Genomic DNA, 18,587 nt, shown 5'->3' on the forward strand with positions numbered 1-18,587 from the left:
TTGGTTGATGTTACTCATGTATATATCCTATGGGTGTTCAGGACAAAACGGAAAGTTCATTGCCCCTGGCTCCTAAGTAAGGATGTAAAAGAATGGCAGTTCTAGTGCATTGATTTCTGCAAAGCTTTTGAGGAGGTGGGATTTACAGCAGTGTAGTAGTCAGTGAATATACCACAACCTTTCATTACTCAGTCCATGATGTTGCTGGGGCATCATAGGATACAGCTAGAAAGAAATGGTACCCACAGTGCTTGTGTAGCACAAGAATCAGAAGTCACACAGTCAGCTTCAGAAAGATTCTCCCATGAACCTCACCCCCCCCCCCCAAAGGTTCTGAGCTCTTGGTCTGGTGCAGCAGAGCCAGGGCTTTTTTTCTGGGAAAAGAGGTGGTGGAACTCAGTGGGTTGCCAGCACAGGGGGCAACTTATGGCGGGAGGTGGTGCCCCTGGTACCACGTGTGTGTGGGCGAAGTGCAGGGCCAATGATGTCACTTTGGGTCAGCTGGAACAAGGGGAGAGGTTTTAAAAGTTTAAATCACCCTCAGCGAAAATGGTCACATGGCTGGTGGCCCCTGATCTCTAGACAGATGGGAGTTTAGATTGCCCTCCGTGCCACTCCCGTGGTATGGAGGGCAATCTAAACTCCTCTCTGTCTGGAGCTCAGAAGGCGGGGCCATCAGCCATGTGACCATTTTCAAGAGGTTCCGGAACTCCATTCCACCATGATCCAGCGGAAAAAAAGCCCTGAGCAGAGTGTTATGTGCCGTCAAGTCACCTCTGACCTATGGCAACCCTATGAGTGAAAGGCCTCCAAAACATCCTATCATTGACAGAATTGCTCAGATCCTGCAAACTGGAGGATGTGGCTTCCTTTATCGAGTCAAGCCATCTCGTTTTAGGTCTTCCTCTTTTCCTAGCATGATTGACTTTTCCAGAGAATCTTGTCTTCTCATGATGTGACCAAAGTACGATAACCTCAGTTTTGTCATTTTAGCTTCTAAGAAGAATTCAGGCTTGATTTGATCTAGTACCTACTTATTTGTCTTTTTGGCTGTCCATAGTATCTGCAGAACTCTCCTGGGACAGGGACTTTTCGGTCCTGGCCCCAACCTGGTGGAACTCTCTGTCTGAGGACACTCGGGCCTGCTAGGATCTTGTATCATTTCAGCAGGCCTGCAAGACGGAGATGTTCCACCAGGCTTACGGTTGAGGCCAGTGTCAGGACCATCATTGAGCCTCCCACAGGTCTCCAGTATTCGAGTACAGCTTGTGTGCCTGTCTACCTCCTCTCTGTATGCTGGGGGCAGGAATGTGTAGCCAACTATATCAGGTTTTTGTATATATATAATTTTAATTGCTGAATTTTATTATAGAATTTGCTATGTAATTGTATTTTGTGACTGTTGTGCCCTGTCCTGAGCCCACTTGTGGGGAGGGCGGGTTAAACACTAAACTAAACTAAGCTAAAAGACAGTGATCTCAAGGAACCTCCAACTTTAATGCTTCCGCCAGGGTATGCTCCAGTCACCGGCATGTGCCATCCGGTCAGAAGCTGCACACTCAACCACGAAGATGGGTTTTCTTCAGCTTTTGTAGTCGCCCATGAAACTGGACATGTGTAAGTCTTGTTATAAAATAGGAGTTGGCAAGTGCGGGGCAGGGGATCCCTGGACCAAATCTGTCCTCCTAATGAGGTTATCTAACCCTTCTTCCCAGTTGCTAACCAAAAGACAAGAGGAGGAGATAGTATGGCGATCTATATGACAATGGAATCAGTTTGGGGGCAACTTGGGGAGCGTGTGATATCCCATCATGCCCTGCTCCTTTCTCAAAATGGCAATCTAGCAAATGGAGCGGTTGCCAGAGAAGAATAGCACCATGAGCTGCAAGCAGTCCCATTCTCCCTTGCGATTTACTTTATGGGACACTGGCATTCTAGTTTTGTAAAATGGCTGGGGATCTTTGATATAGATCAGTAGTACCAAACATGGCACCCTGAGGTGCCCTAACACCTGCTGTTGTGATTCTTAATGCTCAACTGCTTCTTTAGTGTAAGGGATAAAATTTGAAGAGTCTCGAATGGAAAGGAAAAGATGGCTTTAGGTCACTCACTACCAGCCAACTGGAAACAAAACACTGTGCTCATCTTGGGTGGACATGCCACAGCTGTGCCTCTTCATCTTGTTCATAGGCTGTTTTTGGGTTTAGAAGCCTCTCCTTGTGGCTGCTCAGGGAGGGAGAAAACCCCCTCCCCTTCTGATGAGAAGCCACAATTCATGAGCATCTCTTCCTAAGGCGTAGAACCAATCCCATCTTTTCTTTGTCTTCTGGATGCAAAGAGTCCAGAGGCATCACAGTTCTGCCTACAGGGAGCTTTCATTTAGCAACTCTGCCCTGGAGTGTTTGCTTGGCTTGGAACCTCCCAACGTTTTGAAATTGGCCCCGCCCCTATGGCAACCATTTCATGATGGCACCTAATATAATATTCAGAAGTCCATTCCATGGTTTATTATAGTTACCAAAATCTGGAGCAGTTCCAGACCAGGTTTTTACTTATGGCTGTAAGTAAACTGGCTAGCCAAGCGGCTGTATAAGATTGTGGGAGGTTTTCCTTTGTTTACTCTGAATAAAGTTATACCGTTTACTTAAAAAGCATATTCCTGAATGATATAGCATCTTTAAGTGCTTGTTGTCCTTTGCCAAGATTTCAAAAGTGCTAGACTGACTCACCAAGATAAGTACTGAAATCTTTATGGGGCTGAGCTCATTCCCAAGCGTAGTATAGTCAAATTTTGGAGAGCCGAGGAAGAAATTGTTCAGGCTGCTTATATGTATTAACACTTTCTCCCCCTTTAATTTCTTTGGTTCCAGGTTGGGAATGGAACACGATGGGCAAGGGAACCGGTGTGGGGACGAGACAGCCATGGGGAGCGTTATGGCTCCGTTGGTGCAAGCAGCCTTCCACCGATATCACTGGTCCCGCTGCAGCGGCCAGGAGCTCAAAAGATACCTACAGTAAGGACTAGTCTGTGCCTTGCAAATACCGTACTGAGTGGCTGAGGATGCAGAGAGCTTGTATCCTGGCCACATGTGGGAATTACTCATTACTAGGGCTAGAATGCGCTTAGGATCTCTATGCAAGCTTATCAGGATACTGTTCCCCTTACAGTGCAACCTTATGACTTCAATGGCTTTAGACTGGAGTAATTCCATTTAGGATTGTGCTGTTAGTGTCACTTCTGTAACCCATTTCTGGAGAAGTTATAATGGGCTGAAATTTCCCTTCTGGCATCTCACTGCCCTTCACACAGCTCCAGTGTATTGCAAAGCCTTTGCCCTGCCGACGGCTCTGTCTGTGCAAACTATCCTTCCCGGTTAGCATTGCGTCTCCAGACACGTGTTCGTCACATATCAGATGTCTCATGTAGAGAGACTTCTAGACACCTTGGCTCGGGTCTTGCAGTAAATTATTGCTAATGGAAGGGATTTGTCTCAGTAGAAAGAGGCTTTGCCTTTTACCTTCTGTTGCAGCCCAAAATTATCACCCAAATAATGATCCTGGAGGATATAGGACCCCCCTAAAACAGCACGGTGAGAGTCACAGGTCTCCTGAAGGAGGGTAGAAGTCAACAAAAATCTACCCCTTTCGTTAGCAGAAATTTTCCGTGGAATCCAAGCCTTTGCACTGACAGTGTACGAAGTCCCCAAACTATACAGTTTAAATAAGCAAGGAGATGCCTTGAGATGATACACATGATGCACATTTGAGTGAAACTGCGGACCCTTAGAAGAAGTTTCCGTTTCTGGTTGATGGTGGGGTTATGGTTTGGTCCCTTGCCAATTCTTTTACCGTTTGCTCTTCTCGCAGCTCCTATGACTGCCTCCTTGACGATCCCTTTGAACACGATTGGCCCAAACTTCCTGAGCTGCCGGGGATCAATTATTCCATGGACGAACAGTGCCGCTTTGATTTTGGAGTGGGCTACAAGATGTGCACAGCGGTATGTTCCTAGAAAGGTTAAGTGTTTAACAACTTAGCACTCTTCGGGAGATGCCACGTTGTTCGGCAGGGGGGGAAACGGTAAAGGAGGAAATTATATCCATTAATCGTCGTGATCATAGCGTGAGCATTCCTTGGAGTGTGCCTGAGTTAATTTAGTGAGTCTCTTGCCTACAGCTACTGTGCGGGAAACATCTCATTGTTATCATCGATTTACGCAGCGTCTTCAGTGCGCTTGAAAGGGTAGCCTAAATTAAAGTAGAACAGTCTGTTCACATCGTGTTTCCGTTTCTCAGTGGAAATGCCACTTCAAAGAAGCAAAACACTTGCTTTGTCTCCAAAACAATAGCCAACTGGTGTGAAAAATCAATGTGTTTATCTGAGGCACAGACAGGAACACTCAAAACTACCAAACCCCCGAGCAATTCCAAAAGTGGCTTGCAAGAAAATTGCTCAGAGGAAGTTCCCCATCCTTGGACATGGACTCTGGGCACACCCTGAGCTGACCCCAAAGGGCCAGGGGTCTCCAACAGGGTGGTGGTAGGCATTATAGTGCCTGCCAGCACCTTTCCTGGCACCCGCCAAGTGTTTTTAGACAATTGGTGGGACCAGGCAGGGCTTCTGTCCAGCGAGGCTTCTGATTGGCCATTGGAGATTTGGTTGGCTATTTTTTTAAAAAAAAAAATTGGCAGTAGCTGCCACCACAACACAAGGATATTCAGTGGATAACTAACGGTAAGCTGCGGCAGCCATTTCAATAATAATAATAATATTTGATCGATATACTACCCTTCAGTACAACTTAATGCCAAACTCAGGGGGGTTTACAACATGTGTTATTATTATCCTCACGATGAACACCCTGTGAGGTCGGTGGGGCTGAGATAGCTCTGAGAGAGCTGCGACTGACCCAAGGTGACCCAGGTGGCTTCAAGAGGAGGAGTGAGGAATCAAACCTGGCTCTCCAGATTAGAGTCCTGCCGCTCTTGTCTTAACCACTACTCCAAAATGGTGAGTCTGGCTCCACCTCCTGCAACAGCCATTTTGTGGCTGTGGCTGTCATGCTGTGTCAGAATTCAAAAGGTGCCTGCAGGCTCAAAATGGATGGGGACCCCCACCATAAACCATGTCACTGTGGAGAGCGTCAGCCTTCTGCTGAGTCAGCCTATTTTGTACTATGACTAACAGCAGTTCTCCAACATCTCAAGCAAAGCATAGTCTTTCTATATGAGATTCTTCAGCCGGATATGCCAAGGATTGATCCTGGGACCTTCAGCATGCAAAATATGTTTGCTACTACTGAGCTATGACCCTTTCTGTAAGGGAAATGTGCGATTGAAAGAATTTCTTTTGTAATGTGTACTGAAATCGCTATGTGCAGTCATGTGCTGGTACATCTTGGGTTCAGAACTCGGTTGCTTCTTTGCAGCTGTTTTTCTTAACTACATCCTCTATTTCTTTGGCATTCATGTCAATTAAGGGGGGGAAACATATCTTGATTTCTCATCCTTTTAGTTTCGAACCTTTGACCCGTGTAAACAATTGTGGTGCAGCCATCCGGACAACCCCTACTTCTGCAAGACGAAGAAAGGGCCTCCGCTTGACGGGACAGAGTGTGCACCGAGCAAAGTGAGAATGCCTTACTGGGTTTAAAATACTAGATCATGTTTAAGTGCGTAGAGATAGAAACAAGATGTGGTTTGGGTCAATTTTGTCGTCCGTGGAAAATGTTCTCAGGATACTTGCAAAATGGGCTTTTGCTTGTTTCCTGTTCAGGGTCAAATTAACTGAGTATCTCAGGAAAGCCCAATAAGCCATCCTTGAGTGTTCAAGAAGGTTGGTACGAGAGATAGCGTTCTCATATGACTGCCCATGCAAGCCTGTTAGGGCTTTCGTGGCTAAGACCCTTTGAATTCTTCTTGGAAATTCTGGTGGTGGAGAGTGCCCTCAAGTCATAGCTGATTTATGGCGACCCCTGGTGGGATTTTCATGGAAAGTGACTAACAGAAGTGGTTTGCCATTGCCTGCATCTGCAACCCTGGTCTTTGTTGGAGGTCTCCCATCCAATTACAAACCAAGGCCGACCCTGCTTAGCTTCTGAGATCTGACAAGATCAGGCTCACTTGGGCTATCCAGGTCAGGTATATACTATGTTTGCAGCATCTTTATTAATTAATGAATGAAATCCTGCCCTAAAGTCATAGATGACTTATGGCGACCCCTGGTGGGGTTTTCATGGAAAGAGACTAACAGAAGTGGTTTGCCATTGCCTGCATCTGCAACCCTGGTCTTTATTGGAGGTCTCCCATCCAATTGCAAACCAAGGCTAACCCTGCTTAGCTTCTGAGATCTGACAAGGCTATCCAGACCAGGGCCCCTGGAATCTCTATGCAGGTCAAATGAACAGTATGCTAAAATAAATCCCCAAAGTCTGTTTTTTTCCCTCCCTATTCCTCCCTCAGTGGTGCTATAAAGGTCACTGTATGTGGAAGAATACAAATCAGCTGCAGCAAGATGGCAACTGGGGAGCCTGGACGAAATTCGGATCCTGCTCGCGGACATGCGGAACTGGTGTCCGCTTCAGAACACGCCAGTGCAACGATCCCATGTAAATCAGAAAAGTATTTTTGTACCTACTAGATCTGGGAATTAATTGGTGTGTGTGTGCAGGGGGGGTAACAAGATAAGCAACATCTTACAATCCTCATACAATACTCTCCTTCATCCAGGCTCTTTTTCAGCTGGAACGCGGTGGAACAGAGTTCCGGAACCTCTTGAAAATGGTCACATGGCCAGTGGCCCCGCCCCCTTATCTCCAGACAGAGGGGAGTTGAGATTGCGCTCCAGCAGCATGGAGGGCAATCTAAACTCCCCTCTGTCTGGAGATCAGGGGGCGGGGCCACCGGCCATGTGACCATTTTCTCCAAGGGCAACCCACTGAGTTCCACCACCTCTTTCCCCAGAAAAAAAGCCCTGCCTTCATCCATGGATTCACTAGGTAACCTTAAGCCATCCACTGTTCTTTCAGCCTCTCATTGCCAAATGGGAATAATTGCACATACAACTCTTACAGTGTATGTGAGGTGCTTTGAGTACCATAAAACACTATATAGATGCCAATCACTAGCATTATTATTACCAATGCTGTATTAATTCAAAAGGAAAGTGACCCTGAGTATAAGATGACCCCCTTAAAAATGTTATACACACCCCAAAAATATTATTGGACAGAACTGTGACCTGTGTTAGCAAATGTGAGGAGACCCTCTCTTTTTTAATTGCATGCCTGTGGGAAAAAATCTAGGCTTGCACTTGAGTAAATACTGCAATAATTCAGAAGAGTTAGCCGTTTTAGTCTGTAGTAGCAAAATAGAAAAGAGTCCAGTAGCACCTTTAAGACTAACCAACTTTACTGTAGCATAAGCTTTCGAGAACCACAGTTCTCTTTGTCAGATGCAGATGACGAAGAGAGCTGTGGTTCTCAAAAGCTTATGCTACACTAAAGTTGGTTAGTCTTAAAGGTGCTACTGGACTCTTTTCTATACTGCGATAATGGTAAGGTATATAGTGGTTGGGGATGAGATGGTGATTCATACGTTGGTAGATATCTTTAAATGCATCCTTCCTTCCTCCTACTAAGCACTTGGGTATGTTATGCCAGCCTTTTCCATAATTATGGGGTGTATGATTTATGGAGAATTAGAGGGAGGCAAAATAAGATTAGTGATACAACTTCTGAGTCTCCGTAATAGGGCCTCTTTTCTCTCTTCACCTACTAAGGCCTGTGAATGGCGGTCAAGACTGTGCAGGCGTCAACTTTGAGTACCAACTGTGTAACATGGAGGAATGTCCGAAACATGAAGACTTCCGAGCTCAGCAGTGTCAACAGCGCAACTCACATTTTGAGTATCAGAGCAGCAAACATCACTGGCTTCCGTACGAACATCCCGAAGGTAAAGGATTCGGTTTTCTTGCTTTTGTCTCCCTTATTCAAACTTAGTTGGAGCATTGCAAAGGAACAGGAAAAAAGATTTTGACATTTGCTTCACTTAATGGGAAAGAAGTAACTTGCCGGGATGAAAATCCACACAAAGGGATGAATCGATTTCCCCCGTGTCTTTTCCTATACCAAAATTTATCTTTGTTCTGCATTCCATTCCATCTTAATTCTGGTTTAACTGAGAGAATCTGTTAATAGAGATGGGCACAATCCGCATTACGAATGAAAAAAAACCACGATAATGGCGGTCGCGCGATCGTGGCCCAACGGATCGTGATCGGCCACGGCCAACGATCCAGCGGTCGGGAGAGGCCTGCATTGGGGCGTTCGGGCTTGGTTCGGGAAGCCAGACACTCAGGCACCAGCAATCTATTCCCCTGGCAACGGAGCCAAGGGAATGCCTGAGCTCTGTTTGCCCTCCTTCTGTCGCCCTGGAAACCCGAATGGAAGCCCAGCTTTCCTTGATCAGCAGGGCTTCCTTCCAACCACGGAGCAGCAAAGCAGTCACAAGTTGGGAGAAGACACCTAGTGGAGGGAGGGGGAAGGGGGTGTTCTGTAGCCACAGGCACTCCAATCTCATCCCTGCAAACCCTGATAGGCTGCTCTGATGGCCAAACACAGACCTCCTGTGTTGCTGAATGGGACCCATGCTTATAAATAGCCGTGGTCTCCCAGGCTGGGTTTCACTTTCTGCGAGCAGTGGAGTGGAACAGAGCTCTTGCTTGCTACTTGCTAGCCTTTGGAGAGAGAGAGAGAGAGACTGAGAGAGTCGGCCGCCGCCACAACCCACCTTCCCACATAGCTGGGAATACCAGCCCGCTTTGGCATCCACGATCCACGATCCACGGTTCGGGAACGGGAGATGATCGGAATGGATTGTTAATTCAGGATCGTCGCTGGCACCGAACCACGATCTGCTGGCTCGTTAATTTTTTTGGGATCGTGCCCATCTCTATCTGTTAATTATGAATTAAGCTAACTACTGATTTTAGTTCTTTGCCATCTTTTTTTTCCCCTTTCCATGTTACTGGTGCATTGCCAAAGAACAACTCTGATGTGGTAATATTGTGATTGTATCAATATTGGGGGGGCAGTGTCATGTGCTACCAAACACTGTTAAAGCATAACCCTGATACATCAGGGTCATGATAGTGGAGAAGGGTGGCTAACTCTCCACCATTTCCCTGATCAAAGATGGGCTGCTTTAAGGCTCAGTAGGGGAAAAAGACAGGCACAGTATGTGTAATTCTCTGCGTACTTTATGAGGGCTTAGAGAAGCCCTGGAGAAGAGGGTGTTTTCAGTTAGGGGAAACAGTGTGGAAGGAAGATGTGTCCATTGCAGCTTCCCCTAATCCCTTTCGACTCCCTTCCCTATTGCTGTTTGTTTTTAGGGCCCCTGGGGATGGGCGGTATATAAATTGAAAAATAAATAAATAAATAAAATAACATGTCTGTAGTTCTCATCAGAGAACTGTAGTTTGGCCTGCTGGATTCATTGAGCTTTGTGTTTTAACCCTATTGAGAGTCAGCAGGTTGTAGTGGTTAGGGCATCAGGCTAGGATTTGGGAAACTCCAGTTCAGAACCCCACTCCACTGTAAAACTCACTCAGAGCCAAGCTACAAGTGACACCTGACACAGGTTGGACGCTTGTCAGCTTCCCTCAAGTTTTGATGGGAAATGTAGGCAGCTTGGTGGAATGTTGGACAAGTGACAGTTGGAAAGTCCATTGGACAGCAGTCAGAGAGCCCAGCTGCAAGACCAGAATGCCTACATTTCCCATCAAAACTTGAGGGAAGCTGACAAGTGTCCAACCTGTGTCAGGCGTCACTTGTAGCTTGGCTGTCAGTTCGATCCAGCTAGCTTTCCTGCTCATAGAAATGGAAGGAAGGGAATCTACTTTGATCACCAAAGGGGGATCATGGGACCTGAATGAACAAAAGCCACGTGGCATACGGGGAACTGACAGGGCCGTATTGTTCATAAGGCTGACTAGGCCGAAGCCTAGAGGCTCCACAAGGACTAGAGGCCTGTCATTTTTTTTCTGCTGAGGCACATCCCCACATAAATGACAATTAATTGATCCTCTTATATAACTATAATTATATAACTATAATTAATAAGGTAATTAACTGCTTCCTTATTGAAGTAAAACAAATTGTCACTTATATTAAAACAATTATCCATAAATTATATATATATATTAATAAACAATAAAATTTGTATTCACTTCAAAATATTACAGTATTGAACCATTAAACCCCCCAAATTTGGTTTCCTGAAGAGTTCTACTCATGCAATAAAAATATTTTTAAAATTGTGAAAAGAATTCTTCAGGAGCCCCTCAAAATGGATGCAGGACTATGTACTGCAGTCTAGTACCTACCATACCTCTGGGCTTTCCCCAAACAATGCAAAACTGAATTATTTAAAAAGACTTTTTTTCTCAGCTGAGAGGGTGGTATTGTAGGAAAGGGATCCCAAATGTTTCGCTAATGAGTTAGAAACCATAGATTTCACCATTATGTTTCCTTACATATTATCTGTTGCTTTTAAATATCCTACCTGTGCTTTGTGTTGTTCAATGTAAGTCCTAGAATTATGTTCTGTTTCAGCAATTCCGCAACCCCACACTGGATCCTTGCTAATACTAGATCTTTGTGAACTTATATTCTTTTACCCCGTGACATTGTTTATAGAAATGTTCTTGACACTGTATGGAAATGCCTGCCCTTGTCCTTGCCACTAATTGTATTATTCTCACACTATGTAATCCGCCTTGAGTCTCAGTGAGAAAGGCAGAATATGAATGAATGAATGAATGAATGAATGAATGAATGAATGAATGAATGAATGAATGAATGAATGACCAGGGTCAGGCTGTCAGCTGCAGTGAGGTGAAAGATTGAAGTGCTGGAGCAGGCCCGAAATACCTGAAAGCCTAGAGGCTCAGCCCTGTGTTAATACAGCCCTGAGACCTGAGCAAAATTGAAGGGGAGAAGCTGGCTGGATCAAACCCATTAAGTGACTTTGGAACCATCATTCTCTCTCAGCCTTACCTCCCTCTGGGTGGATCAAATGGAGGATGGGAAAACTATGTACACTGGCCTGTGGTCCTTAGAGAAGGGATCCCCAGCAAGGAGCCCTTGAGCACCATGGCACCCACTAACACTTTTCCTGGCATTCTCCGAGGGCCAAGCTACACATGACGAATGACACTTGAACAGCAAGTGTGTTTCTCCCTGTTCACTTGCCCTCCACTCAATCCACTTGCCGTTCAAGTGTCATTTGTCATGTGTAGCTTGGCCCCAAGTGTCTCTAGAAAGTGGATGGAGCCAAATGGGCCTTTTGCCCAGCAAGGCTTCTGATTGGCTATTGGAGATTTGATTGGCCCTGCCGTTTTATGAAAATGTTGCTTTGGCAGTAGCTGCCACCACATCACAAAGATCTTAACTGTGTGATTGAAAGCTGCGGCAGCCATTTTGTGGCTGGGTCCGCCTCCTTCACCTTTCCCTTAGAGGAAGCTGGAGATAGCAATATAGTCAGCCACTAAGAAATAAATTCCTGCCTTCTGTAGCCAGCAAGAGGTGCCAGCTTTACTGCCAGTCCAAAGAGACGGGAGACGTAGCATATATGAAACAACTGACCCACGACGGAACTCGCTGTTCATACAAAGACCCCTTCAGCATTTGTGTGCGAGGAGAATGTGTGGTGAGTGATAACTGCTTTCTGGGGTTTTTTTTTTTATTGCTCATTTCAACTGGAGTTTTTCAGAAGCCATACTGTGAGAAGCCATCAAATGTGTTGGTAAAAATATTTCCAGTCCTATGAATGTTTATTTTGAACTAATCTTTTGAAGGGACAGTGTCCTAGCTTGAAACGATTGTATTATTTTGCCTTCCAGAAGTTCCTGGTTAAACTTCGTCTAAAAGATTTCAAGTGAAAGGACTGGGAAGGGTCCCTGCCTGAGACCCCCAAGAGCTGCTGCCAGTCAGAGTAGACAGGATTGGGCTAGAGAGAGTGAAAATTTGACCCTCGCATATCAATAGGTCATATCTCAGGGCCTCGTCCACTTTCAGGAAGGATTCCTTTAGTGTTTAGTTCCAAGCAGCTATACCCAGAGCTGATACTTAAGCATACAAGGGGGAGAAAAATAAGAAATCTGCATTGAATAACTCAGGAAAATAGAATTCCACACCCTGTAAGAGGTATAAACATTGAGCTCATTTGCCTGTATTTGCATATCATTTTGTGTTTACTTTCTTTGAGTAGATTTTACCTTTAATCTTTCCCTTACACCCTCTGGGTAGTTTGCTGCCACCAGGAATATTATATTCCAATATATTTTATTTAAGTTTTCCCTTTGGTAACGTGTTTATGCGTCAGGCTCCTTCGTGGTTCTATGTGGCCCTGAGGATAGGAATGGGATATAGCAATGACAGCTACTCTGGGATATAACAAAAACAAAATAAACTTTTATTTTTTCAAGAAGCGTATCGGTTTCATAAACGTAGTTCTCGGTTCTTAAAGTTACTTCCTATAAACTCATTCACACAGATCTCTTCTGAGGCTTCACACACAGTTAGCCTCTTTCTCTGACTCAATATTTCTCACAGGCATGCTTAGAATTACTCAGGCAGCACACAGCTAGCCTCTCTTTCTCTTGACTCAGTATTTCTCTCACAGAGATGCTTTAAACTCCTCAGGCAGCACACAGCCGGCCTCTCTTTCTCTAACTCCTATTCACAGAAATATTAAACGTGCTCCGGCAGCACACAGTTGGCCTCTCTTTCCCTGACTGAGGGCCAAGCTACACATGATGAATGACACTTGAACAGCAAGTGGATTGAGTGGAGGGCAAGTGAACAGGGAGAAATACACTTGCTGTTCAAGTGTCATTCGTCATGTGTAGCTTGGCCCTGAGTGTCCTTTCACAAACATGCTCAGTTCAGGTTCCACGCAGATTATATTTCTCTCATAAATACTTCACTATACTCAGGCAGCACACAGCTAGCCTTTTTTCTGAAGGCTAGCTTTGCACTTTGCTCTCTGCACTATTAGTCTAAACTGCATTCATTCCACCTACACTCTCAGGGTAAAGCTACAAGAGACGAATGACACTTGAACAGCAAGTGTATTTCTTCTCCCTGTTCACTTGCACTCCACTCAATCCACTTGCCGTTCAAGTGTCACTTGTAGCTTGGCCCTCAGTCATCAACCAATCATATCACTCACTCATCCCTCTCTCACCCCCACTCTTCACCTAGCTCACACCAAGCATTTAAAGACATATGCACACATTTACTTGAAATCATTACATTTTGCATAAAGTATTTCTTCTAGTTCTGGGGAAAGGCAGTGAGCTACAGAGGGCTGTGAAGTCCCACTCACTGGAAATCTTGCTTAGCCTCTTTTGGGGGTTCTGAAATTTCACTGGCCTCACGGACTCATGTCAAGTCAAGTCAAGTTTATTGGTTACGGTCTGCAGCCAGCATAAGCAAGACATTAAAACGGTTTAAAAGTTCAACCTCATGGACTAAAAGTTTGCATTTCTGGTTTTGGTTATAAAAGCAGAGATTCTAGTAATGTTGAATTCTAGGCTCATGATTCTATTCCTACAGAGTACAATTTCAGGGTACACACAGGCTTGTAGTATATTTACAATAAGTGATAATACCAACAAATCTGAGCTGGATTTTGTACATTTCCCAATGATGCCTCTCGCACTTCTGAGCTCTGGTGTTGTGCTTGAACTTCTCTCCGCAGAAAGTGGGCTGCGACAAGGAAATCGGGTCCAACAAAGCTGAAGATAAGTGTGGAGTGTGCGGGGGAGATAATTCTCACTGCCGGACAGTAAAAGGGACCTTCACGCGAACCCCTAAAAAGCCTGGTAGGGATAACTCCCCCTCCCTGACTCTCCCGTGTTGTATTTAATCACTGTGCTATAGTTGTAAAATGAAGAGATGAAGCAGTCCTGTGACTCCAAGATTGGAAGAGACTGCTGCGGGGAGTGGAATGTGGGTAAAATCAGCATCTGCCCGTACCTTTCACTGCTGATTGGTTGGATCCAAGCCAATGTCTTCAGTTTCAGCATCTTTTCTAAAGATACTGAGGATTGTTGAGTGTCTTGCTTAACTCCACATTGTGAAGGCCTGGGCATTTGGGAACGTTTTTTTCAAATGTGGCAGAAAGTATTCATGACACTAAAAATGGTCCTTGTGCATTCTGATAAACCAAAGGGTGCCAGACAGGGGTCATTTCATAGAAAAAGAGCTGGAGGAACTCATTAGCATAACTGATTAGCATAAGTAATTAGCATAAGCCAGGCCCCTTGCCATCACCGGAAGTGTGTCATTAGCATAACTGATTTGCGTGTGCCACACCCCCTGACATCACCTATCCTGGCTGTTTTGGACCCAATCCTGGCCATTCAGGGCCAAAATTGGGCCCAAAATGGCAAAAGGGGGCTGAAAATGGCTGAAAAGGGGCCCAAAATGGTCAGGATCGGGCCCCTGCTGACTGGGAAAGTGATCCACCACCCATCAGAGGCCCGATTCGGGCCATTTTGGCCCCAATCCAGACTGAAACGGGCCCAAAATGGCCGAGAGTCAGGTGGGCGGGGCCACCTGACATGTGACCTCTTTGGGGAACTGCCGGAACTGTGTTCCTGTGCGTTTCCCCTCGAAATGAGCCCTGGTGCCAGACATGAGACATATTAACTATATTGGAAGCAAGCAAGCAAGCAAGCAAGCAAGGAAGGAGCTTGGAAAATATCATCTAGCTGTGGAGTAACAGTTGTTGAGAACCATTAAAAGGCAGAACATTGTCATATTATAATACTAGATTGTGTGTTGCCCTGACCTGGATAGCCTAGGGAAGCCCGATCTCATCAGATCTCAGAATCTAAGCAGGGTCGACTTTGGTTAGTAATGGGATTGGAGATCTTCAAAGAAGACCAGGGTAGCTGTGCAGAGGCAGGCAATGGCAAATCACCCCTGTTAGTCTCTCACCTTAAAACCCCAGCAGGGGGCACCATAAATCAGCTATGACTTGATAGCATTTTCCACCATATAGTGTATTACAGAAAATACTAATTAGTATCATTATTGTATTTCTGTATTTATATACTGCTTTTCTTATGGACAAAAAGCAGCTCACATAGAAAAGTAAAATACATTAATAGAGGACAAAAAAGGAAATGGGAGGAATTATACTAGTTATACTAATTGGCTTGATCAGAGGCACATGCATGCAGCAAAAATTAAGTTCCAGATTAATGGAAGCAAAGATTCTCTAATAATATTACTTACTATACCAAAAAGAAACGAAAGCATTGAGAGTTTAAGGATTGGATTTAACAAAGCTAACTAGAAGCCTAAGGCTTCTTCAGAGTACCCCTACCTCTGAATCAGACCTGACCCAAGTCTTCCAGAATATATTTTAGTCTATATTACTTTAATTTAAATTGAAGACATTGCGGCAACCCCAGCCACAGCCATCGGCTGCTATGGCTGGGTGCCGTCCTTTGCCTGCCTGGAAGGAGAAGAGGCAGGCTCTCCTTCCTGGACATCCAGGCATTGTGAGAGGGGGACAAAAAGGGGGGACATGCAAAAAGAGGGGGACATGCTGAATCAGTTCCCACATTTGGGAGACCCTGTAGAAATCCAGTAACTTGAATCAAAAGTGTATGACTGTATGTAAAGTAGTCCTGCCTCTAATGGAATGATTCTTACATCATCATTAAAGTTTACTGTCTATGGCCAAATGCTGTTTAGAATCAGATCCATAAAAGAACCTAGCAAAATGACAGAATACAATTACAAATATCAATGTTTAAAATGAACAACCTAAAAGGTGCTGATCAAATAAAAAGATTACTAAAAACAGCTTCTTACAGTATTTTATTTTATTTTTTCACATTTCTATTCCACCTTCCCCACAAGAGGGCTCAGGGTGGATCACACAACCCATTAAAATACTATAAAATTCATTTCCATAAAACATTGAAAAACATCATTAAAATAAAACATATTTCTAATTATACAGTCAGCCTTACAAACTAAAACAGGATGGTGGACAGCCTTTGCAGGGAGGGTTAGATTTTATACAACGCTTGTTGGTTCAGGCCAGCAGAGGCCCAGACCTCAGCCATGTGCCTGGCGGAACAGCTCTGTCTTACAGGCCTGGTGAAAAGTTAGTAGGTCTTGCTAGGCCCTGGTCTCAGTAGACAGAGCGTTCCACCAGGTGGGAGCCAGGACCGAGAAGGCCCTGGCTCTGGTCAAGGCTAAGCAGGCCTCCTTGGGGCCAAGGACCACCAACAGCTGTTTATCCCCTGATCAGAGTGTCCTCCAGGGAATATATGGGGAGAGACGGTCCCACAGAGCAAGGGATTTCTTCATGAGCAGAAGGGCACCTTTCAATCCAGTAGTTTTAGGAGGAAAAGTAAGATATGAACATAATAGATATATTTTTTAAAAAATCATAAAGGTCATCACGTCGTCTTCCTACTTCCCCTGGCAACAAAGTGTCTCAAACCAGCTCTGATTCTTCTATGAGAGCAGGCCAAAGGAAGAGCGCCATTCACCAGTCAACTCTCCAAATGGGTGTGAGGCATTTTAATCTCAGAGGCTTTCATGGGAGATAGTTCCTCTGGATTGTTCTTGAGAGTATCTACGCTACTTCTGGTTTCTTTGTCTAAGAAAATTTGACATTGAAGGCAAGTAAAAAAAAATATGGCAGAGCTTTGGGACTGATTGTCCATAATGGGTACTGATAGTCCATACCAATACATGCATCTGCCATCTATATCATGTGTATTTACCATCAAGTCACAATCGACTTATGACAACCCTTGCTGGGGCTTTCAAGGTAAGTGAGAAGCAGAGGTGGTTTGCCAGTGCCTTCCTCTGCAAAGTCTTCCTTGGTGGTCGTCCATTCAAGTACTGACCCTGCTTACCTTCCAAGATCTGATGGGATCAGGCTATACAATGCTGCCTTCCCTCCCAGTCTCTATCATAACCCTTATTAAACTTCCGCCAGTTCACATGACCATGTAAAGTCAACCAGAAATGGTCCTTTCTAGTGGATTTGAATGGTTCACATCAGGGGTCATTTCATAGAAAAAGAGCTGGAGGAACTCATTAGCATAACTCACTAGCATATGCCACGCCCCTTGCCATCACCGGAAATGTGTTGTTGGCATAACTGATTTGTGTATGCCACACCACCTGACATCACCTATCCTGGCTGTTTTGGACCCGATCCTGGCCATTCAGGGCCAAAAGTGGGCCCAAAATGGCAAAAAGGGGCTGAAAATGGCCGAAAAGGGGCCCCAAAATGGTCAGGATCAAGCCGCTGCTGAGTGGGAGAGTGATCCACCACCTGTCAGAGGCCCGATCTGGGCCGTTTCAGCCCCAATCCAGACTGAAATGTGCCCAAAATGGCCGAGAGTCAGGTGGACAGGGCCACCTGACATGTGACCTCTTTGGGGAACTGCCGGAACTGCATTCCTGTGTGTTCCCCCTCGAAATGAGCCCTGGTTCACATTACAGTTCAGCCTTTCTTGCCTCAACTCACTTTTTGAAGATTTTCTAGACGATCTTGGTGTGAGGTCTGAGCATGTATATATGAACCATTCATAAGAACAGTTGAATACACACATATCTTATAGGGGGGGGGGGAAGTCTGGTTAATGATTGTCTTGCAGGCCAGGGTTTGAAACAGTTGAGCATTTTATCTTCACTTTCACAGGGCTGTCTCACCTTTATCATTCGATTTCATTTGGCATTCCAGGAATTAACCCATAAAAAGTCTAACCAACCTCTTCCAACAGGGAAACAGTTAAGCAAGAGATGCCAAAACGAGCTCAAGTTTCTGGAAAATCAAATCTGCAAGTATCCAACTGATTTTTCATGACTCCTGTTTAGTCTTAACTTTCATTGACTACCAGGACAATTCTAAGCAGAGCTACCCCAGTCAAAGGCCGTTGATTTCAATGGGCTTAGAGTGGAGTAACTCTGCTTAGGATTGCACTGTACGTTAAGAATTGCTGCAATGTGTGTGAGCGAAAATATTTAAAATGGAATTGCGAACATAATTTTTATGTTTCGTGGATAAATGACACTCACATGTAGTCAATGAAAATTCAAGACTTTGGTGCCCTGGTCACTAACAAAAGACATTCTGTTTAAGGGAAGACAAGAGGAGCGTTCACTTTGCCCAAAGGAGCCCGTGACGTATCTGTTTCTGAAACCAAAGAATCTAAAAATATCCTGGGTAAGTTTCACCCAGTTGCAGAATGTTGAACATCCATGGCCACCGTAGACCGTTCTTTCTTTTTGCTTCATTTCTCGTTGCAGGGAAGTCACTTACGCTCACTGCAAAAAAAAGGGCAAACCTTTTATGCTTCCTACGAGAAATTCTAGACAACAGAATAATCTGAGGACGTATCATACCTTCATCCATCTGTCATCTGTTAGCTAAAAAATGGGATTTGATCTTCAGCATGCTGAATTGGGCTTCCAAATTTGCTGCACTTTCACTGAAGGCACGCCCCCACCGTCTCATTTAGTGGGTAAATGAATGGATCCT

At 44.8% G+C, this 18,587-nt stretch overlaps 1 protein-coding gene across 1 annotated transcript in view; it reads left to right on the top strand.

Moving 5' to 3' along the window:
- Positions 1–18,587, top strand: part of ADAMTS3 (ADAM metallopeptidase with thrombospondin type 1 motif 3) — a 152,480-nt gene that overhangs the window by 112,265 nt on the left and 21,628 nt on the right. The window contains exons 8-15 of the mRNA XM_054990701.1: positions 1,512–1,617; positions 2,871–3,014; positions 3,868–4,000; positions 5,515–5,628; positions 6,462–6,607; positions 7,780–7,952; positions 11,575–11,708; positions 13,764–13,887. Coding sequence (XP_054846676.1) covers positions 1,512–1,617; positions 2,871–3,014; positions 3,868–4,000; positions 5,515–5,628; positions 6,462–6,607; positions 7,780–7,952; positions 11,575–11,708; positions 13,764–13,887 — 1,074 coding nt within the window. The remainder of the gene's footprint in view (positions 1–1,511; positions 1,618–2,870; positions 3,015–3,867; positions 4,001–5,514; positions 5,629–6,461; positions 6,608–7,779; positions 7,953–11,574; positions 11,709–13,763; positions 13,888–18,587) is intronic.

The sequence above is a fragment of the Eublepharis macularius genome, chromosome 10 (genome assembly GCF_028583425.1).
Source record: "Eublepharis macularius isolate TG4126 chromosome 10, MPM_Emac_v1.0, whole genome shotgun sequence".
In the NCBI taxonomy this organism is placed as follows: domain Eukaryota; kingdom Metazoa; phylum Chordata; class Lepidosauria; order Squamata; family Eublepharidae; genus Eublepharis; species Eublepharis macularius.